General features: G+C 44.3%; 1 protein-coding gene across 1 annotated transcript; it reads left to right on the top strand.

Annotated features, from left to right (window-relative positions):
* Positions 1–866: 866 nt before the first annotated feature.
* UQCRB (ubiquinol-cytochrome c reductase binding protein) lies at positions 867–18,236 on the top strand. The gene is made up of 4 exons (XM_077493064.1): positions 867–1,017; positions 8,780–8,851; positions 13,668–13,834; positions 18,032–18,236. Exons 1-4 carry the CDS (start codon positions 999–1,001, stop codon positions 18,107–18,109), a joined length of 336 nt encoding a protein of 111 aa, XP_077349190.1. The 5' UTR covers positions 867–998; the 3' UTR covers positions 18,110–18,236.
* The last annotated feature ends 6,076 nt before the right edge of the window (positions 18,237–24,312 follow it).

The following is a 24,312-nucleotide window of genomic DNA, read 5'->3' as shown; positions in this document are numbered from 1 at the left end:
TTGAGGGGATATTTTGTTGTTGTTGTTGTTTATAGCGCAAAAAATAAAAACCACAGAGGTGATCAAATACCACCAAAAGAAAGCTATTTGTGGGGAAAAAAGGGCATACATTTTGTTTGGGTACAAGGTTTCAGTCCACAAAATATGGCCCAGTCATTAAGAAGGCAAATCCTTCTGGTCCGTAAGTGGTTAAGTGGCACTTTTGCAATGCTTTTCGCTTTTAACCCTAAAGAAGGGGTTAAACAAACCCGTGTTGCTGTGTTTTCGAAGCACTTTACAGGTGCTTCGGAAGCATTGCCAATTCATGGCAATGGGCAAGCGAACGCTGTATGCAACGATCCCAAACCTCCTCAAAGATGCTGCTTGCAGGACTTTTTCTAACGTCCCGCAAGTGGGTGTGAAAGCACCCATTGCAATGAATGGGAGGACGTTTTCAGGCGCCTCAGTGTGAAAAGGAGGTCTATTTGTGTGTAAGAAAAATTACATAAATTAATTTTATGTACAGCTTTGCATGACTGTGCAATTGTCAATTAAAGTAACACAGTGCCGTATCGCTTAAAAGTGGCCTGGTCATGAAGGGGGGGGTAAATCTTCCGGAGGTCAAGACAAAAGCAAAGGAACATGGAACTTATTTATAACAGCACTGCAACAGGGAATCACCAGGCTGCGGAAGGGAGATGACAAGAGAGCCTGTCACTGTCCAGAGTGGCCATAAAGTTTATCGGAGTTATGAAATAAATGCACAGTATTGTATCTACATGTGATATCACTTCTTTATACATCATCTTCACTACCAAGGATGCCATCCCAGGAACAGGACAACACACCTCAGCCACTTTATATGACCTTTCACTGGCAGGGCGTGTACGATCACACAGAAGTGAGGGCTGTCTGAAGTCACATGACTAACCGGAGGTTTTACTTCCGCCCACACCGCCCTCTTTTCATGCGTCCGACCGCGGTTGATGACGTCAGGCTTTGACTGAGGACTTGGAAAGATGGCGGCCATGGCACCGGGTAAGGACACAGGATATGTCATGTGGTTTTGTATGGTGTCAGGGTGGTTGGTGTGGGTGCCAGGCGGGGGAAGGGGGTCAGTAGAGAGTGGGGGGCCCATGGTGAGGACGGTGCGGTGGCTATGAGCGCCATAGACCGGCGGGGGGAGCTGTGTCCTCCAGGTGACCCGGGGACAGCCAGAGTGCCGCCTCCTAATGTGTGTGCAGGAGACACTGCAGGGTGTATGGCCTACACTGTGCACCATAGGAGTGAGTGTGCAGGTGGAAAGAGATATATATGACATAGAGACACACACACACACATTTTTTTAAATATTTCTGACAGCACCCCAGTGGTAATCGTACATGATTTGTTATAAACAATGGCAAACAATTCTTTATCTATTGCATTATCAACTGATGTGACCCTAGGGTTGCCACCTTTTCTTCAAGCCAAACCCGAACACTTTTTTTGGAGGGCTATAAGATTGTAAAAGACCTGGGAAACTTTTGGTGGCCTAAAAGAGAGTAGTAATGTGCCGCATAGCTCACCGCAGCTATATTGTGAGTGTTTTGCAGGGATCAGATATGTCCTGGGTAGAGGGCTAGTCCTAGTGGGCGGGGGGGGGGGGGTGGAGAGAGTAAGATATGTGCTGGGGCAGTGACGGCTGGTGCTCAAACAAACAAAAAAAATTCTGAAAAAAATCATCAATTGCAGCCACTGTGCCCCATAAAATACAGCCTCACTGTGCCCCATAAAATACAGCCTCACTGTGCCCCATAAAATACAGCCTCACTGTGCCCATCACACGCAGCCTCTGTGCCCATATGTGTTGGGGGCGGGGGGGATCAGATATGTATTGGGGGGGTGCTTTGTGAGAGAAGAGGGCCAGTGCAAGGAGGAGGGGTAGGATGTGTGCTGGGGGGGTGCTTTGTGAGAGAAGAGGGCCAGTGCAAGGAGGAGGGGTAGGATATGTGCTGGAGGGGTGCTTTGGGAAGGAAGAGAGATAGTGCTAGGAGAGGTTGTCAGATTTCAAATCCAATCCACAATTCTAGCTTTGTCTTCCTCCTGCCAAAGCCCCCCAACACATATCCTCCTAACCCCTCAATCACTCCACATATTTTCTACTTTGTCCTCCTTTCCAGCTGCTCTCTCCCCCTTCCTTCTGCATCTACAGAGCATAATATAAACTTTCTACAGACCTGATATCAGCGTGTCCCGGCTCCCTTCCTCCTCGTGTGTGTACAGAACGGAGGAGGGGAGGAGCTTTGATACACTGACACTCTGCTCTCCTGAACCAAGCTGCTGTCAGGGAGAGGAGAGACATGTCAGTCTCGGTGCAGTCCGTGTGAATGATGTGTCCGGGTCTGGGGAAGAAGTAAACCCGAACACATCATTCAAAAACCGGACTGTCCGGGAGAAAAACGTACAGGTGGCAACCCTATGTGACCCACACAATAGTGTTGTAACAGACAAAAAAAAATATCCATCAAAAGATCTATCTGTCCTAAATCCAAATAACCTAATATAGTAGCACAGTAGGCCATTTTGTTTCCCCCCATTTTGAATAACGGAGGGTTATAACTCCTACCAGGTGTGTGTGTGTGTGTGTGTGTTTGTGTTTTTTTTTTTCTCTGGGTGGCCACTTGTGCCACATTGGGGAGATTTCCCCTCACTTCCTGTCCCATAGTCAAAGCAGGAAGTGGAAGTAAATTCCTGCATCTCACCCCAAGGTCACCAGAACTTTTCGTCCGTTGGAAGATTTCCCCTCTATTCCTATTCAGGAGACAACCCAAAAATCTGTGATTTTTCTTTCATTTGGTCCTCAAAAAGCATAAAAATAAAAATGCCATAAATATATTCCCTCTTCTTAGACGCTATAACTTTTGGGGTCAGATTTGCCCACCGCAATGTTGCAGTCCCACTAAAAATCGCAGATTACCGCCATTAACAGTAAAAAAAAAAAAAAAACTAAAAGTCCCTAAATCTATCCCATAGTTTGTAGACACAATAACTTTTGCGCAAACCAATCAATATATTTTCATGGATTATAGCATAAAGAAAAAAAAAAACTTCTTTTTTTTTTTTTCAACATTGTCACTCTTTTTTTTGTTTATAGCACAAAAAATAAAAACTGCAGAGGTGATCAAATACCACCAAAAGAAATTTCTATTTGTGGGGGGGGGGGGGGGGGGGGGAATGGACGTCAATTTTGTTTGGGTATGGTGTCACATGATGCGCAATTGTCAGTTAAAGGGACGCAGTGCTGTATCGCAAAAAAATGTCCTGGTCAGGAAGTGAGTAAATCCTTCCAGGGCTGAAGTGGTTATAGAAAGTATTTTTACCTCTGTCTCTATTGATTTTTGAAGAGTTTCCTTCACTTTTAGTCTGGTGAAAATATTAACATGAAGGGAAGGAAAAATCTGCATAATGAGGCCCTGGACAGCAGTAAAACCTGACAGGGTTCTAATTTTCCCCAATTTGTTCAAAGCTTAAAAAAAAAAAAAAAAAAAAAATTGTCTACAGATACACTAATGCCCTTCTAGCGATAACAGGACAAATGAATCCCCCTAGCGGGGGCCACAGACAGCTATAAAGACTAACAGGGGTTCTAATCTCTCCCCCACTCTATCCAAATAAAATAAAAAAAAAGTTTTGGTTTGTGTTATACTATATAAAGTGGGAGTAAACTCCCATGGTTGATATCTAGCTACAGGTAAGCCTATGATAGAGCTTACCTGTCAGTACAGTAAATATCTCCTAAACGTGCGCCGTTTAGGAGATGTTTACTAGTAAAGGCACCAATGACGTCACCGGCACTTGTGCTCTGAAGGGACGGCATACCGTGCCTTTCCATTCATTAAGATAAGAAACCACCTATGTGCAGCAGCCCCACTAATACTTACCTGAGCCCCATCTCTATCCAGCGATGTGGCACAAGAGACTCTCCTCATTGCCTCCCATTGCTGTCAAGCAAAGTCAGTGAGCCAATGAGGAGAGAGAGGGGGCCACTTGTCAGGAGGAAGGGGCCTGGAGTGCCAAAAAGGGACCTGAGAAGAAGAGGATCTAGGCTGCTCTGTGCAAATCCACTGCATAGAGCAGGTAAGTATACGGCACAGTGGTGTAGTGGTTAGCACTCTCACCTAGCAGTAAAAAGGGGTCACTGGTTCGAATCCCAACCATGACACTACCTGCCTGGAGTTTGCATGTTCTCCCTGTGCATGCGTGGGATTCCAACGGGTACTCCGGTTTCCTCCCACACTCCAAAGACATGCTGGTAGGTTAATTGGCTTCAGTCTAAAGTAATAAATGTGAGTTGGGGACCTTAGATTGTAAGCTCCTTGAGGGTAGGGACCGATGTGAATGTATATGTAAAGCGCTGCGTAAATTGATAGCGCTATATAAGTACCTTAAATAATAGTATAATGTGGTTGTTATTTTTAAGGAAAAAAAAAGACTTTACAATCACTTTAACTACTTCAATACTGGGTACTTTTACCCCCTTCCTGCCCAGGCCAGTTTTTAGCTTTCAGCACTTTTGCACTTTGACAATTGCACAGTCATGCAACACTGTACTAAAACTACATTTTTTTTTTTTATCATTTTGTTTACACAAATGGAGCTTTCTTTTGGTGGTAATTAATCACCACTGGGTTTTTTATTTGCTAAATAAACAAAAAAAAATACGAAAAAATTTGGGTGGAAAAACCTATGTTTTTCTTTGTCTCTGTTATAACATTTAACAAATAAATAATTGTTCTTTGTAGATTTAGGACAAAATGTATTCTGCTACATTTGTTTGGTGAAAATGACCCAGATCAGTGTATATTATTTAGTCTGTAGGAAAGTTATAGAGTCCACAAACTATGGAATATATCTGGAAATTCACCAATTCTAATGTACTGACATCCTATCTAATTTCTTCAGGCCCTAAAATTTCAGGACAGTACAAATGCCCCCAAATTACTCCTTTTTTATACAGTCCAGGGTATTTAGTAAGAGGTATGGCACGTTTTTTAAAGTTGTATTTTTTTTTTTTTTAATACTGCCACCAGTGCAGTACAGAGTCATCGCACTGGTGACTTTCAATTATAATTTTTTGTTTAAAGCGGGATTCCACCCTAAAGTGGAACCTCCTCTGATCGGAACCCCCCCCCCCCCCCCCCCACTCCGGTGTCACAATTGACACCTTTCAGGGGGGAGGGGGGTGGAGATACCTGTCAAAGACAGGTATTTTCACCCACTTCCGGGCATAGACTCACACGGGAGTCTACGCCATTTCCTGCCCTGCCGCGCTGTCTGCTGGGACACACACGGGTCCCAGTGACAGCGCAGAGATTTCCTATTGCGCGGCGCGGCTCGCGCATGCGCATTAGGGAACCGGGAAGTGAAGCCGATTTGCTTTACTTCCTGATTCCCTCACCTCGAATGGCGGCGGCAGCAGCCGAGGCCCGAGCGCTCGATTGGCCTCGGCTGCCGGCATCGCTGTAACCCGGGACAGGTGAGTGTCCATTTATTAAAAGTCAGCAGCTGTAGTATTTATAGCTGCTGGCTTTACATTTTTTTTTTTTTTTTTTTTTTTTTTGGGCGGAATCCCTCTTTAACACACTGTGACCAGAACATTATAATGTTACCATAGTAACATTGTACTACTCTGGGGAAGTAATCAGGATTTTTTTTTTTTCCTTACACATTGATTATACCAGTCAATTACATTGCTATAAGCAAGCATTTTACTGAAAGATGCTGATCCATTCAGCTTGTTTTGTTGTGATTAGTCAAAGCTAATCACATGGTACAGATGGGCTGTGATTGGCCCGGTCTGTACCATGTGATTGCATTGACCAATCAGTTAGCAACACAATTGTACCCAATGAATGGCTTGAAAGGAAGCCATCCATTGTTTACAACTGTCATGTGACCTGCTGTGATTGGTCACCTGGTACCAGCAGCGAGCCGGTACACTGATCAGTCATCGGCTATGTCCGGTGACAGATCACTCTACTGTGCGGCGCTTTCTTGAGAGGACATCATTTGATGTCCACTTATAACAGTAAAGCCACCACTTGTCTGTCGTTCTGCTATAAGCCGGGGTGGCAAGGTGTTAATGTAATTTTAAATAGTTTGTTCTGGCTAAGCTGGCCCAAACAAACTATTTACTGCATTTATAACAGGTGCGCTGTATTACCTGTAGGTAGTCTCAGCTATGTACTGTAAACAGCCTAGTGTTCCAGCTAGGGCTGAAACGATTAATCGATAATGAAAATCGTTGTCAACAATTTAAATTATTGATAAGTTGGTCCACACCATGCGATCCGCGGAGCGGGCCGCGGCCTTAAGAAAAGGCTTCGGCCTAGCTCTGGAGCTGGCGGCCATCTTGGTACACCCGGCGGCGGCGAGCTATGCGCTGACGTCACCCCCAGCACGTTGTTCAGCCTGTCAGCCCAAGTGAAGGAATTCTGGAGGAGTCACGCTGGATGCCTTGCCTGCCCTCATTCAAAACTTCTTCTATGCAGGTACCACTACATTTATTACCTAATAACTAACTACTATCTATTAGATAGTAGTTAGTTATTATCTAAGCCTTTCCACTTGCTCGGCACAGCCACATTGTTGATTTAAATAAAAGGTACAACACTATCTCTCCCCCCCAATAAAATTCAGCTTATGACAAGCATAAAAACATAGCATATTACTGACGATTTGTGCCAATAGGCATCCTGGGACTCATCACCGCGGTCTGTTTGGAGGAACTTTGATCGGTGGTGAGCTTGGCGCAAATCATCAGTGATATGCTGACTGTTTTTATGCTTGTAATAAGCTGCATTTTATTGGGGGGGAGATGGTGTTATACCTTTGATTTAAATAAACAATGTGGCTGTGGGGGGCGGGGATAGTGTTATTTTTTTTTGCTGATCCGAAAATTTCTCCGATCCGTGACTCTGATCCGAGGAACGATCCGATCCGTGAGTTTTTTATTTTTTTTTATTTTGATCCGTTGCACCCCTAGTCTGCACCTTCCCCCTGCCTGTCCATTAGAATCCTGTGTATCCTCCCCTGTCCTACGCATGCACCATGTCCATGAGCACGCAGCTACGCCTGCTTGCATTCTCCACCCAGCTGATGTCCCGCCAGCAGCGTGCCTGCGCTGCTTTCGGCTCCTCCTCCCCCTCTACCCAGCAGCCTTCCAATAGACCCTCTGCAGAGCGCAGGCGCGACAAGCCCTCGCCGGGCCGCTTTCCACCGCTGCCGTAATTGGAGGTTGTGCTCTGCACATGCGTGCATCCACCTTCCGGGTGCCCTTCACTCCATTCGGAGGAGTCGGCCGAGTCACGTGTGGTGGGTCCGGACTGAGACTCCGCCCCACACCACCCCGGCACACTGAGGAGGAGCCGCTGTCACCATGAAGGGGTGAGAAAACCCGAGACGCCGGAGGGGGGAAGGGGAGCACTGAGAGAGGAGGTGGGGCAGTGACAACATGTGAGAGGGGAGGAATGTGTCATCTATACTGGGGGGGACACGTGTGTGTGTGTGTGTGTGTGTGTGTGTGTGTGTGTGTGTGTGTGTGTGTGTATATTTCTCCCCTTTTTCAGTTTTTTTTTTTTTATCCGATTAATCGAAAAAATAATCGGCCGATTAATCGATTATGAAAATAATCGTTAGTTGCAGCCCTAGTTCCAGCAGTGGGATGGGGGCTTGACGCTTCACCCAAAGAAAAAATATAGTTGTGCTGATTGCTCTTCAGCCATTTGTATTCTGTCCTCAGTAAATCAGGTGAAGCTTTGTATTCATGCATAGAATACAAAGCTTCCTGTGAATGGCTGATCAGCACTCAGGCCGACTGTATTTTGTTCTGGAAATGGGATGGGAAAGTCTTGCCCCACTGCCAGAATGCAGCACTGTATACAAGCACCTGTTAGTGCAGTAAATAGTTTGTTTGGGCCAGCTTGGTCCAAACTATTTATAGGGAGACTAAATGTGGAGTTAGGCTTTAAGGTTCATTCACACCATATGCATTGGGCAGCTTTGCCCAATGCTTAGACAAGGTAGTTGGCCATTTATTCCATTTGTTTAGCTTGCACCACCACGCTGTGATGGTATGTGCTGACAAAATTGTAACCTGCTACGTTTTTACGAAGCACAAGCGTGATGATCCATCACAGTGCACAGCTGTACGTTTAAAAGAATCAATTGTCATTTTTCTGACATTTCAATAAACTTAAAAATAAAAACAGATCAATGGTAAAAACTGGTTGTGCATTTTACCACTTTGCTGAGTTATTGATCTCGGGCTCAGATATTTCTGACTGCAATGAATTCCTGCTCCCCTGCCATGTATTGTCATTCCTTCCTCTTGTCCCCACTATGCCTCGTAGTGATGTAGGGATCTGAGGAAGGAACCACAGGACCCAGCGGTGGACCAGGCATCTGATACACCTGGATGTGCAGATGCTGAAGATGTTTGGGCCAGCGGAGCTCCTTTAGACAGTGGGTATTGGCTGTTCGAAGGGAAAGTACAAACTCTTCAATTTGTATGTTGGACCTTCTGTTGGAAATGTAAAAAGTGACTGTCGCTTTCAATGTGTACATTTCATTTATATCCAGTGAGGAAGATCCTTGCACAACATCGTTTTCTGTAAATCTGTAGTAGATTCTACAAACCACGCTTGGGTTGAGAATTGCAGCTCAAGACCTCTGTTGTAACCGTATTTATACACAGTCCTCAACCACAGTTGTAGTGCAGCTGATATTATTAATATTCTGTTTTATGCTTTTTCCTCAGTTGTAGTCTCGCGTCGAATGATGGGCACCATAAACAAGTTGTACTACGGTCTTGCTGGATTTAATAAACTAGGTAATATCAAATGTTTTTAATTTGTCATTATTGTAGGGCTTTTCCTGCACCTTTCAGGTCTGTCTAAGCAGCTGTGTAATCCATTTTGTTAGACAGAGGTAAGGGCGATTTACATGAATACTGTGCTTTCTTCAACCAGTTTCCCATTTTCCAGACTGATTAAATTACATCTATAGTTTATGCCCATCTTTAAAGAGGAACTAAACTATCTGAGCATCACAAACTGGACATGCTATTTACTTCGTTTTTATTATTCGGGCTGGGTTCACGGCTTCACACTAGAACACAATCTCTTGCTATGTGAATTGGATGCAGAAAGATTTGCATAGGTGTGAACCCAGCCTTAAAATTAACTCTGAAAAACACCCTCCTAGCATTTCTAGCCAAGGTCATCTTGAGTAAGGGCAGATAAATCATGTAGCATTGACTTCCTGGGTTCCATCTGTCCTTAAGCTGGATACACACCAGTAAAACATTTCAGAACATTCAAAAGATTTTCATTTGCCTTAACATTTTTTGATTTGGAATTAATGGACTGAATGAAAACCACATACACTGTTAGAAATTTGTACGTTTGGGAAAAATTTTCCATCCTGACCCTTTAAAATTTTTATTGTATCGTTTTTTTGTTTTAAAGAAACATGAGTAGGCACACAGCTTAGAGATAACAACATTACATTTTGGGACAGTTAAGTGTCCTTATTAAAAGTCAGTAGCTACAGTGTTTGTAGCTGCTGACTTAAAAAAAAAAAAACATAAATGCACAACGCAAATTGCTGTAAAATCGCGTGTGCAGAAATGCACAGCAAAAAGCACTGCAGAAACAGATAAAAAGCCAACTGCATAGGTGTGAACTGAGCCTTAGGACATTTTATACATATCTGTCCAGATTTTCCAAGCGAATGAATGCTACACAATTCAATGAATTAATCGCCAAATAAATTCTCATAGGTGTAATTTTGCTGATGTTAATCACCTCTGATAAATTAGGAGATTGAGTGTACCTCCACTACTTAAGGACAACATAGCGAGCTGCCAACAGTTTGTGACGACAGAGCAAAATTAATACGGGTAAGTATCTATACCAGTATTCAGCAGGGCTGCTGCTTAGAATTTTTTTGTCGCTGCAATCTAAAATGAACACCGATTTGACCCCACTAATAATTAGGGGAAAAAAAATGAACGTTCTCATAATGAAAAATGTCAAATATTCCACTCCAGAGTCTCACTGCTGCCTCCATTGACAAGGAGACAGTCAATCGTTTAACTTGACTTGATTGACAGCAGCGGGAGCCAATGGTGAGAGACAGAAACTAAAGCCACTGCGCTCGTGCACATCGCTGGATTGGATCGGGCTCAGGTAAGAAAAGGGGTGGGGGGGGTTGCAGCACAGAAGATTTTGTGCTGCAGGTGCCATCCAGAGCCCCCTTTTTCCTTACCTGAACCCGATTGTTCCAGCAACGAGAAACGAAAACGAGCCCAGCAGCTCCAGCCACTGTCTTGGGCCCTCACTGGATAGATTGCCATTTGCTCCCGCTGCTGTCAATCAAATCCAGTGACACGGGAGCAGGGCCGTGTCCTGCTGTCTGTGTCAATGGACGCAGCAGCAGGACTTAGGAGCACGCCGGCACGAGTGCCCCTCATGGAATGCGGCTCTCCGTAGGGGCACTCGATGAACAGGAAGAGCCCGGAGCGCTGCTGGGGGACCCCAGAAAAGGAAGATCGGGGTCGCTCTGTGCAAAACCCTTGCACAGAGCAGGTAAGTATGACATGTTTTGTTATTTAAAAAAAAAAAACCTTTTACAATCACTTTAATTTTTTTGTTCATAGCGTAAAAAATAAAAACCGCAGATGATAAAATACCACCAAAAGAAAGCTATATTTGTGGGGGAAAAAAGGAAGTCAATTTTGTTTGGGTACAGAGTCGCACAACCGTGCAATTGTCAGTTAAAGCGAAGCAGTGCCGAATCACAAAAAGTGCTCTAGTCAGGAAGGGGGTAAAATCTTCTGGGGCTGAAGTGGTTAACCACTTAAGGACCAAAAGGATTTGCCCCCTTAATGACCAGGCCATTTTTTGTGATCCGGCACTGTCACTCGCTGTACCCAGACAATTTATGTCCTTTGTTTCCCACAAATTGAGTTTTCTTTTGGTGCTATTTGATCACCTCTGCGTTTTTTCTTTTTTGTTTTTTAGTTATTTTTTTGCGCTATAAGCAAAAAAGACCGACAATTTTGAAAGAAAAACTATTTTTACTTTTTGTTATAATATTCAAAAAAAGTAAAAAAAACAACAAATTTCTTCATCAGTTTAGGCCAATATGTATTATTCTACATATTTTTGGTAAAAAAATAAAAATAAAAAATATATAGCGTTTTTTACTGGGATTGCGGTGGACAGATTGGACTCCCCTGATAGAACAGGGACCTGTCTGTTTACATTGACAGATCCCCATTCTGTCTCTCTCAGGATCAATCACTTTGCTGTGGTCTTAAAGCGGGCGACGTACAGTGATGGCCATTCGCCCAGGAGAGCCAACTGCAGCGGCTGGTCTTTAAGTGGTTAAGGACCCTCCGCTGCTGACTCCCTCTGTGATATCTCTTCCCTGGGAATTTGTGGATGCATTAATTAATGCATTCTTCCTTCTAAGATCTTTAGGAGATGTATTCATTATAGACAAACTATTTAACACTGACTGGGCTGCTTACAATGATCAGCTTTTATGTATAACCTTTATCCCAAAAGGAAATAACTGCTTGCTGTTATTGCTTATAAAGTATTATCTACTTAAATTTGTTGGTGCATCTAACACTCCCCTCTCCTCAAACGTACAATGCTGCTGTCCAAATGTGCCCCCTGTACTCCTTCATCCAGAGTGGGGTCACTCTAATTCAAAATGTGTTACTGGCTAGATCTCCAGGTGAAAGCAGAAGGGGAAAAAAAGTTATAGAAAACAAATGCTGCCACCACATCTAATGATTGGTTAGCTGTTATGCTTTTGGTTTGATACCACTTTAAAGACTAAGGCCTCCTATGGGAGCATGTTACCTGTTGCACCTGTACTTTGGGTGTAACGTGTTCCTATGCACCCCGCCCCTCCCATGACAATGTGCGGGGTTCCTCTGCCCCTTAGCTGTTGTCACATTTAAATTTAGCAGGGTTTCACCTGCACAGCTGCATCATTTATTCAGAGATCTGTAAATAAGCAAAGTGTTCTATTTGTCGGCATGGCAGATGTCGTTTTAATGGAATATGAGTGCAGTAATCGGTGCCCTTGTATTCCGTCTGCAGAGGAGGTGTCTGCAGAAGCCTGGCATTACACCCACAATCCACTGATTGCTGTCCCAATGCTTTGTGTCTCCTGTAGAAAAAAAAATAATAAATGCACTTTTTTCCCTGCCAAATCGTGTTTAATTTTTAAAGGTGAACCTGGCCTTTGGGGTTTGCATATGTGCGTACAATATGGATTTTTAGTTAAAGAGGGATTCCAGCAGCAATAAATACTACAGCTGCTGACTTTTAATATATGGACACTCACCTGACCCGGGTTCCAGCGATGCCGAGGCCCATCGATCGGCTCTCGGCTGCTGCCGCCACCATTCTGGGTGAGGGAATCAGGAAGTGAAGCGAATCGGCTTAACTTCCCGGTTCCCTACTGCGCATGCGCGAGTCGCGCAGCGCAATAGGAATTGTCCGCGCTGTCACTGGGACCCGTGTGTGTCCCAGCAGACAGCGCGGCAGGACAGGAAATGACATAGACTCCCGTGGGAGTCTATGCCCGGAAGTGGGTGTAAATACCTGTCTTTGACAGGTATCTCCACCCCCCTCCCCCCTGTAAGGTGCCAATTGTGACACCGGAGGGGGGGAGGGTTCCAATCAGCGGAAGTTCCACTTTAGGGTGGAACCCCGCTTTAAGTTTGGAATAAAAATAGTTTTTTGTATGATTGTACCATAAAATAGTTTCACTTTTTGTTGTCGTCTTATGCCCATCAAATGCAACATGTGCCAGATGGTAAGGGCTCATTTAAACGGATGGCCTCAGAGGAGAATCTGTAATTCTTGCCAGCAGAGAAATTACCTCCATGCATGCTTTGGGAGAGATTTACTAAAACGGGAGAGTACAAAATCGGGTGCAGCTCTGCATAGCAACCAATCAGCTTCAAGGTTTGTCAAAGCTTAAACGAACAAGCTGAAGTTATAAGCTGATTGGCTACCATGTACGGCTGCACCATATTCCGAGTACCCCCCTTTTCTGTAAACGGCCAAGGCACACACCATGTACAATTAATGGCCGACACAGTAATTCTGGCCACAGCCTATCGTTCAGTTTGCAGCATCCAGATGCAGAGCTTTTGCCATTTCTGAATGCTGCAATCTAGCTGTACCTTGAAATGTGGCCTTACTATGGTATGTGTCAATGGAAAAGTCACCAGCACTTAAAGTGATTGTAAGCTCTAACGAGCAGGGCTCTCTCTAATTCCTCCTGTATTGAATTGTAACTGTACTGTCTGCCCTCATGTTGTAAACGCTGTGCAAACTGTTGGCGCTATATAAATCCTGTATAATATTAATTGTAAACGATCACCTTGTAAAATAACCCATTCAATTTTAAAATAGAAATGAAATGCAAAGTGTTTTTGTGTAGATATAAAAATAACAAATAGTGTGTGTGTATGTGTGTGTGTGTGTGTGTGTGTGTATATATATATATATATATATATATAATCTCCATCTCCTGTAAAGCCCTAGTTTTGAAGATTGAGTTGGAGTCTCTGCTAAATTTGAAATGCGTTTGTTTACATCTATTTCTTACAATAGGCCTAATGCGTGATGACATTTTGTATGAAGACGATGACGTGAAGGAGGCCGTTAAGCGGTTGCCACCCAAAATATATGATGACAGAGTGTTCCGCATCAAGAGAGCTCTGGATCTTGATTTGAAAAAGAGCATCTTGCCCAAGGAACATTGGACAAAATATGAAGAGGTATGAATCTTCCTTTGATCCTCTTTATAAAAGGGAAAGTTTGGTGTGTTTTACTTTAAAATCATCTTTATGTTTTTACATGTTTGTTGCTGGTGTTGTGATAATTGTAGAGAGTTAGAAATGGCTAAAGGCAGAAAAAAAAACTACCCCCACTCCTATTACTTTGTACAACTATTTACCAGTGGTTGATGTAGGACCTTAGCTACTAGGGAATTCATTGTGCTCAATATAGGACAGGGGTCAGCAACCTTTTTCCACTTAAGGGCTGGATTCAATGTATGTGAATGCATAGAGGGCCGCATTCAGCTGCTAATAAATTTTAAGATAATAATCCTAACATAGTAATAACAGTACAGGGTTACCCCACTTAAGGGTGCTTCACTAATACAAAGCCAGTTCACCCTGAGGGAGCATGTGGCTGGGGATTCAGATTTTACTGCCCCCTCCCCCATCTTTGCACCCAGCGGGGGCTACCCCCAGCCATGCCAGCCAGCATGGTCCGGAAATGGGTCCTCTGTGTCCTCTATTGAGCCCCCCCCCCCCCCCCCCCCATAAGTGTCCTCTGCCCCCCTGTCCACGTACACACACTCACTCACTCACTCACACACACACTCACACTCTGTGTAGGTAGAACTCTCCTACCTTACACAGGTGTACAGCAAGCAGGGATCGATATCACAGGACAGGATGGAGGCAGGGACTGCTGGTTAACTTTACACATTAACAGGCTGGTGATTGGTTGCTAGGATCACCTGACTACCAATCACCTGCTGTGTAATGTAAAAAGTTAACTCCAGCGGTTCCTGCCCCCATCCAGCCCTGTGAAACTGCCGCTCACCACTGTGCAATGAAGAGGACAGCAGCGAAAATGTCCACGGGTCGGGTGCCCTAAATTAATCACGAGCACGGACAGGCCAGACATCTAATGGTGGCAGGCTGTGGATTGCTGGCCCCTGATGTAGGATGACTCATTGACTGGCATTGTGGGTAATATTCACGCTCTAGTTCCATCCATAATTTATTGAGTTATGTGTTCAATAAAAAAAAAAGGTTGAAGGACAACTCTACATTTAAAAAAAAAAAACTACCATGCCTCTTCCTAAACTAATGTAGACTAAAACCTCCCCCCATTCCAAATGCTTTACTTTCTTCAGTGGCACAGCTGCATCCCGCTCCACTGTTTACTGGATCTTTAGCAGAAGTTTTCATCAGGGTTACCTTGTGTATGTGTAAAAGGACCACATAGACTTGTTTTGGGCCGTAATCTAAGACTGGAAATGCTTGGTGCAAGTCTGAGGGCTAAAGAATTGTCCTTTTTTAAAGTGACACTGTTGCATTAGAAAAAATACCATTCTACAGAAGGCTTAACCAGACACCCTGTTGCTAACTTAAAAAAAAAGTGCAAGAAGCAGCACAGAGAAATCATTTTAAATAACGTGTTTTTTGTGTTTTTTTTTTTTTTGTTTGTTTGTTTTTTTTCCCCCTTTTCAACAAATTTGCCTTTTAAACTTGATAAGGAATTTGGTTACGCCAGGAAGATTCCATTCTGTAGCACTGCCTGATTGCACATCATAGTCCCCTTCTCCTCTGGGAGTATCTAATTACTGTCTGTACTGGCCCAGTCTAGATTGGCTGGTAAATAAAATAACAGTGCCCAGTCTCGGGCTATGTGTGGATCCTGGGCTCTGCAATGTCTGGAAGAGGAGCCTGGATTATATAATGGATTGGCAGAATTGTTTACACAGAATTGTTTACACATATTTATTTCATATAAGTAACAGTGCAGCGCAAAAAAGTCCAATAAAATCCATATAAATACAGATGAAGGTCCATACAAGTTTAGAGGATGAACCACAAAGCCCAGACTACAGCAAGAGAGGTCCACATGTGGGAAAACAGGAATCCAAACACAGGATATGCGTGACAATCCTTCCACCACTGAGATGCTTGCTCACTCACCTTGTTAACTGGACTCCTGAATCAACAAGGAGTCAATAGTGCGTGTCCCCTTAAGGGTAAATGGTAACCAATGCGGCCAGAAATTATCTCCCAAGGTTCTGAACAGGTGCATGAAATCAAGATCTAAGTGTTCTCTGTTTTGGACTTTGCAAAGCTTTAGTAGCCTCCCTGGAGTCTGGCTCGGGGTAAGATTTAAATACCATAAGCGGTTTTCCCCAGCCAGACTTGGGACCGCATCGCTGGATCCATGGAGGGGTTTACTTAACTTGTTCCCTGGATTCAGCAATGTCCCCCCGCTGTGATCATCGAGCCATCCCCCGCTCGATCTATCACATCGCCGGGCTCCGTTCCATGCGAGCGTTGTGACGCACGGGGACGGAGTTCAGAGCCAAATTCAAAAAGTAAAATACACAGTATAGATACAGTATAATGTAATATTACAGTACTATATCAAATAATTACACACCCCTTTTGTCCCTAGTGGTCTGTCCAGTGTCCTGCATGCAGTTTTATATTATAAATACTGTTCTTTATGCCTGGAAACTGGAGATTGTCCATAGCAACCAAAAAGTGTCCGTTTACATCAAAAGTGGTTATAGACCAGCTAGAAAACAGCGATTATAAATTAGAATCACTCACAGAATTGAGAGATAGCGATTTGTGGGGAAATTCATCATCAAACACTAAAAGTAATGACGGGGACAATTCTTCAACTCAGCATATTTCAGTGTATTTGATTTAATTACATTATTGAATAATATTTGTTATAATTGTTAAGAATTACAGGCCTACAATATAAAACGCCAAATTTCCATGCAAAATAATTGTAATGCTTTCAGCACCTAAAATCTGAAATAATCATGCCGCCAGGGAGGTTAACACTCATCGATGTCTACTCGCATTATAACGATTGCGTCCAATAGGATTTCGTCAGTGGGGAGTGACAAAGTCCTATTGGACATAACACGGATGGGGGAGGAGCTACGTTGAGATGATGTCAACTGCTGCCGTCCCAAGGCAGCGTTTTGCTGCCCAATCAGGAAGACTTTTTCAAAGTAAAACTAAAATCCTTCTGTGAAAAATTACAGGGAGTGTCTACAAAAAAATAAAAAATAAAATAAAAAAAAAAGAGACCTACAAAGTCTGTTTGCCAAGAGAAACCTTGCATAGTCCTCGCAATTCTTTATTGTTTATGTAAATGCTAGATTAATTCTTTGCATGCCAGAGGGTTGAGCAGGGTGCCAAGGACATGTAAAGCCCCGTACTCACTATCAGATTGTCTGCTGAGTTTTTCCTTCAGATTTACCAAAACCATGTAGTAGAAGGGCCTGCCTGATTGCATACACATTGAAACTCCTAAGGTTTGACCTCATATTATATGGTTTTTGGTAAATCTGAAGGAAAAACTCAGCAGACAATCTGATAGTGTGTACGGGGCTTAACTCGTATGCACATGCATAAAAGTTACAGTGCCAGTGGCTGAAGAGAAGGGCTGTTGGACCCTGAAGAAGCTTTGGGGAAGATGGTAGCAGCAATGCACCATAATGTACAGGTATGCTATACGTTATAGTGTAAGCTTTTGGAAGGAACCTCAAGCTGACCGTATAAATTTGTATGTATGATTAGAGCTATGTTTATGAAAAGCACAGTAAGGCCCACTTCATATCATGAACTCGACACATTACTGCACTTTAAGGTGCACTGCTTTAATGCAGCACATTATTTTGGCTGCGCTTGGAAGCACATCTTGATATAAGAATTAAACCTGCACTTTTATTTATTTAAATGCAACACTTGAATGTTGTGTTGTTGTACCTTTGCTACTACTTACTGCAAAATGCATTGGTGAGTCTTTCACACTGAATGCCTCTACACGTATGCCATGCGCCACAGTAACGTGTTGGAAACCATGTATTTTATCGCTTGTTGACATAGTGTACCAATCCTAATGGACTCTCAGGTCAGCTTTTTCCCCTAGCGGCCACTTTCTGTTTCATTTGAAAGGTGAAGCCATGGTTGTAGTTTGCAGCAATTCCTCTTTTGCTTCACTTCTAATACTTAAGACTCAATTGCAACAGATATTTATTTTTTAACCTGATATTTTTCTAAGATTGAAGGTGACAGTTGCATGCACGTTGTCTAAAACAAGCCTAATCTCCACCAGTTCTGATTGGCAACGCTCATTTTGACAGCTATTTTAAAATTAAAACATTGACTTGTGTAAATTTGTTTCATCAGGATGTCCGCTACCTGGAGCCATACCTAAAAGAAGTGATTCGTGAAAGGCAAGAGAAGGAAGAATGGAACAAGAAATGAGGCGACACATTTCTTTGACAGACATTTTGTATTTATAAAGATTTCACCAATCTTCCGGATCAATTATTGATTTCACTTACTGATCTCTCTTTCAAGAGCCGATCAACAATTAAATGTTTCAAATTATTATTTGATCTTTGGTTTGTATTCCCCCCCCCCCCCCCCCCCCCCCAGTTGATAAATGGAAAGGCTTGAGTGGAGCTGGTGAACAAATATCTTTTGTATCCACAAGAAGTTGCAGTATGAGAACAACCAAATTGTCTGAGACCTTGGTGCACGGATGCTGACAGCCTGGCACTAAATGTTTTATATATATAATGTATATATATACACATTTTTTTTTCTTTTCCCTGGGGAAAAAGGCAGGTTTTCTTAAAATCTGACTTGTAGCCAGTTTTATTTTGAAAGGTTGAATAGAAATAAAACAAATCCTTTGCCATCCAGGCACTAACTAAACATATGCAGGTTCCTAACTCACAGGTGATGGGCTTTTCCCAGTCACCCACAAAATAAAGATGTTGCAAACCTTTTCTCTCACAAAAGCAAACTTCATATAAACAGCTCTCTCAGGTTTGTGGCTTCCTGAGTCCCAGACTAAAAGCCATTCTTTGCCCCAGTCCTGCTTTATTTATACCACCTGCTGGTGGACACAAGTGGACCATAAAATGTTTCGGAACAACCCTGCTAAGGTAACTGGTAAAACCCAGACCAGATTCCATCTTGGCTTCCTGCAAATTAATCAATCACCTCGCCTTTTCATAATGTCACATATCTCTTCCCCTCCCCTCTTCTCAAGCCCCCTGCGGCTGAGCAACTGTCCCAACCAGACAATGGACATGGGAAAGGGCATCTGTGTTATCTGGAGTTACCCAGCTCTATGCTCCACTGTGAACTTAAATACTTGAAGGGCAAGGAACCACCTTGTCACCTGACAGTCTTTCTCCTTGTTATCACACATCCATTTAAGAGGGGCATGATCAGTGACTAGTTTGAATGATCTCCCCAACAGGTAATTTCAGAGCATCTTAGGCCCATTTGATATGTAAACATTCCTTCTCAACAATGGGATAGTTTTTCTCTTGTCTGTGCAGCTTTCTGCTCAGGGAGACCACTGTGTGCTCCTCACCATCTCTGATTTTGGACAGTATAGCACCCAGTCCCACATCAGAGGCATCTGTCTGTACCACAAACTCCTTTGTGAACTTGGGTCATAAGCACAGGTTGTACACAGAGCTTTCTTCAACACATGAAATGTCTTCTCTGCCTCAGGATTCCACTTAATCATGACTGACCCTTTACCCTTCATCAGGCCCATCAGCGGGGCTGCAATGGTGGCAAAATTGGGTATAAAATGCCTGTAGTATCCTGCGCCTCCTCTATCATGTCCAACTCTAACATATTCTTTACTTAATTTGCAACTGCTTCTCGCCTAGCTTCGGGTATTCTATAGGGCTTTACGTTTACGTGGACGCCTGGTTCCATAATTATGTGATTCTATATAACTGGGGAGTCCAGACAGGTGAGAGAGTGTCTCTTTTTACTCACAAACTTTTTAACGTCTTTCTGTTGGGCCACTGACAAGGTTTCAGTTATGGGTACCTCGGGAGTCCCAGGGGGACATGTCGTTTTTTTTTTTTTTTTTGGGGGTGTTGGGACTGCCAGTAAAGTCTCTGTCCTTCCAAGGTTTCAAGAGATTAATGTGATATACCGTATAACACACACTTTTTGCCCCTGAAAATAGGGGGCAAATCACTGGTGCGTGTTATACACCGATAGTGTACCTAGGAGGGGATGGGGGCATGAGTGAAGCCGGAATTCACCGAGCCGGCATCGCCTGTTTACTCAGCTGTAACGTCACACACAGTCCCGCATCCGCCACCAGCATTGGACCAGTGTTCTGTCTATCACAGGAGCTGGTCCAATGCCTCTGCGGGACTGTGTATGTGACTGCCGACTGAGAGCTGAGTAAACAGGAGATGACGGCTCGGTGATTTCCTGCACTGCATTGATGAGAGATGGTGAGGCTGCAGGTGGGTATTAATCAGGCTGCATTGATGGGAGATGGGCACAGATCAGGCTGCAGATGGGCACTAATCAGGCTGCATTGAGGCTGCAACCACTTCTTGGTGAGGTGCATTAAGTGGAACATTTTGGGAGTGGGGTAGTTTGTCAGTACTGTAGGACCATCAATGCACCCGTTGAACCCGGACTGCAATGGTGACACCCAGGCGTGCAAGCATCTCAGCCTTCGGTGTCTCATAATCCTGCCACATCTGGTTCCAGGTCATAATGGGCCTTTTGGGGTTCTCCTGTCAGAAAGGTTACTAGCAGTCCTGTCCATTGCTCTTTTTGCCATTCTTCTCGAACAGCGTCTCTTTCAAAAGTCGCTAGGTGAGCTTCCACATCTTCAGGTATTAGCTGGCATGCACCATTTTCTGTTCCACTGGCAAAGGACCTGTGGACCCCTTCAACTCCAGCAGGGCCTCTGCAAACTGTCGATTGATTTCCTGCTGGTTACAATGGCCTGGCGATTTGCCTCCTGCTGGGCTGCAGTGGTCTCTGCAACTTGGCGATTGGTTTCCTTCTGGGTTGCAGTGGCATGCAGCAGGGCTTTTAACATGTCCTCCATCTTTCCCCTTGTTCATGAAATCCACCATATTCCAGGGATTAGCTCAAGGGGGACTACTAGGGTTTGTGACTTCCTGAGTTCCAGGCCAAAAGCCATTCTTTGCTCCACTCCTGCTTTATTTATACCACCTGTTGGTGGACACAAGTGGACTGTAAAATCTGGTCCGGAACCAACCCCGCTAAGGTGGCTGGTAAAAGCCGAACTGCATTCCATCTTAGTTTCCTGCAAATTAATGCATGCAAGGTGAAACATAACATCCGTCAATCACCTTGCCTTTCATAACGTCACAATAGGATTTTTATACTCATCGTAAAAACCTTTTCTCTGAAGTTCACTGACACAGCTCCATTAATCTTGACCATAAGGTTGTTACGTCACCTACAGGAGAGGACTAGGCAGAATATGTTATACATGTGAAAAAACAGAACTTTACAGTTCCGCTCAGGGGCTGGTCCCTCCAGTAACATCCCCTCAACCTGCCTCCCGCAGCTCAGTACGTCAACAAGCAGTATAACGTAAACCAATAGGAGGGGAGGGTGCTGTGTCAGTCGGTGAACTTCAGAGAAAAGGATTTTATGGTGAGTACAAAAATCCTGTTTTCTCTTTCGTTCACTGACTGACACAGCTCCATTAATCTTGACCATTGGGATGTCCCTAAGCAGTGTCCAAAATGAGGGGTGGTAACGGCATAAAAAAAACTTCACCCACAACCAGAAGTGCTCCCTAACAAGGGAGTCATCACCTTATCTAGCCGCATCAGAACTTGCAGTCAACAATGCAACAGTGCATTATACTCAAAAGTAAGTGTTTTCTTTAACCACTTCCCGACCAGCGCACAACGATGTACGTCGACAGAATGGCACGGGCAGGCATATTGGCGTACAGGTACGTCCAATATTCAATGCCGCCCTGCCATCGGGAGCGCGCCGCCGGCGGCGCGCTCCCGCGCTGGTCGGGACCCCCGTGAGCCCGGTCGCGGGACCCGCGGACTCGATCGCCGCGGGCATCCCCGCGATCGTCTCACAGAGCGGCCAAATGGAGGAAATGCTGTGTAAACAACATTTCTCCATTCTGCCTAGCAACTAGTGACGCTGATCTCTGCTCCATGTGATTGGAGCAGAGATCAGTGTTCACTAAATGAAAGCCCAACCCCCCCCCCCCCCACAGTTAGTAACACACCCCTAGGAACACTTAACCCCTACACTGCCACCCACTGGTTAACCCCTTCACTGCCAGTGTCATTTACACAGGAATCACTGCATTTATATAGCAGTGATTACTGTATAAATGACAATGGTCCCAAAAATGTCCGATGGGTCCCCCACAATGTCGCAGTCACAATAAAAATCGCTGATCGCCGCCATTACTAGTAAAAAAAAAATAATAAAAAAAATTATTAATAAAAATGCTATAAAACTATCCCTATTTTGTAAACGCTATAACTTTTGCGCAAACCAATCAATAATCGCTTATTTCGATTTTTTTTTTACCAAAAATATGCAGAAGAATACGTATCGGCCTAAACTGAGGGAAAAAAATGTTTTTTTTATATATTTTTGGGGGATATTTATTATAACAAAAAGTAAAATATAATGCGTTTTTTTTTTCAAAATTGTCGCTCTATTTTTGTTTATAGCGCAAAAAATAAAAACCGCAGGGGTGATCAAATACCACCAAAAGAAAGCTCTATTTGTGGGGAAAAAAAGGACGTCAATTTTGTTTGGGAGCCACGTCGCACGACCGCGCAATTGTCAGTTAAAGCGACGCAGTGCCGAATTGCAAAAAGTGGTCTGGTCTTTGACCAGCAAAATGGTCCGGTCTGCAAGTGGTTAAACAGAAAAAAGAGTGCAGAATTGCAACATTACACGGTCGCCTGCAAAATTTTGCGACTAAAGCAGGCATCAGACGATGCGCTTTACATCCACTTTGTAGAATTTGGTAAAAGTATGAACGGATGACCAAGTCGCTACATCACACACTTGAGCGACTGATGCTTGATGTCAGAAGCCCAAGAGGTTCCAATTGCCCTGGCGGAATGGGCCGTGACAGGAAAGGGAGGCACCTGCCCCTTCAAGGCGTAGGCCTGTTCCACAATCTAATCTGTCTGATCCACCTATAAATGGTGGCCGATAAGACCACCATACCATCTTTGGACCAGCTACTGAAATGAACAGAAAGTCTGACTTCCGAAAGGGAGCCATGGCAGACAAATACACCCTTAGGGCCCTGACCATGTCCAGGGAATAAAGGGCCACCTCTTTAGGATGCTTCGGTTTAGGACACAGAGATGGTAACGCAATGTCTTCATTGATGTGATACGCCGAAAACCACCTTCGGCAGCAACACCATCTTAACCTTATGGATAACCAGGTAGGGTGATTTGCAAGACAAGGCTGCCAGTTCCGAAGCCCTCCTTGCCAAAGTAATGGCCACTAGGACAACCACTTTCTGAGAAAGTGTCAACAAAGGAATTTTCTGGGTGTTCTCAAACGGTGGTTTCTGAAGCGCCGATAGCACCAGGTTCAGATCCCACTGGGGGTAAAAGTGAACGCACCGGAGGAACTGCACACCGGACCCCTTAAATAAAAGTGCTCACTAGAGAGTGAGACACTCAGGGTCATTGGAAAAAAAAAAGCCAAGGCTGATATCTGTCCTTCAGTGGTGCTTAAAACCAATTTCTGGTCTACTCCTCACTGTAAAAACAGCAGGATCCTGGAAACGGAATAGGTGCGCGGACGCCATCCTTTCTCTTCACACATGGAGATGTAGGCCTTCCAGGTATGATGGTATATCTTCTGAGAAGAAGATTTTCCTGCTCTTACCATAGTTGAAATCGCGAGTCCGACAGGCCCCAGTTCCTTAGCACTTGTGTCGTCAAAACCAGCGATGGTAAAGCAGGATGGAGAATCGGACCTTGACACAGAAGGTCCTCTCGCAACGGTAGTCGCCAGGGAGCATCTGCAACCAGGCGTACTAGGTTGGCGTGCCAGGGAATTGGCCGAGGCCAATTGGGAAAATTGGTATTACTGGAATCCCCTCGGCCTCCACTCTGCGGAGCAGACGTGGTAGTGGCTTTAGCAGAGGAAAGGCATAGATCAGTCTGTACTGATCCCATGGAGCCAGCAGCGTGACTGACGCGTCTGCCCAAGGATCTCTTGTCTGGGATATGAATCCTGGCACCTTCTGCTTGAGATGGAAGGCCAGAAGATCCACGTATGGTGTGCCCCACCGCAGGCACAGTAGCCTGAACACCTCCTGATGCAACGCCCATTCTCCTGGGCCCAGCATCTGGCGACTTAGGCAGTCCGCCTGCCAGTTTTCTACTCCCGGGATGTATATGGCAGACAAAGTCGCTCTGCCCACTGAAGGATGTGAGTGACCTCCCGTGCTGTAGCTGAACTTCTTGTTCCTCCTTGATGGTTGACATATGCCACCGCCGTGCCGTTGTCTGACTGGATCCTGACTGGACGCCCTCTTATTCTCATCGACTATGTGGAGAGGCATAGCCTGATCGCTCGGAGTTCGAGCACTTTGATCGGCAACTTGGATTCCACCCCCGACCAGAGGCCTTGGG

The sequence above is a fragment of the Lithobates pipiens genome, unplaced genomic scaffold (assembly GCF_037356315.1).
Source record: "Lithobates pipiens isolate NorthernLeopardFrog02 unplaced genomic scaffold, aLitPip1_a1.2 Scaffold_19, whole genome shotgun sequence".
In the NCBI taxonomy this organism is placed as follows: Eukaryota; Metazoa; Chordata; class Amphibia; order Anura; family Ranidae; genus Lithobates; species Lithobates pipiens.
This window is presented reverse-complemented; position numbering and strand designations above follow the sequence as displayed.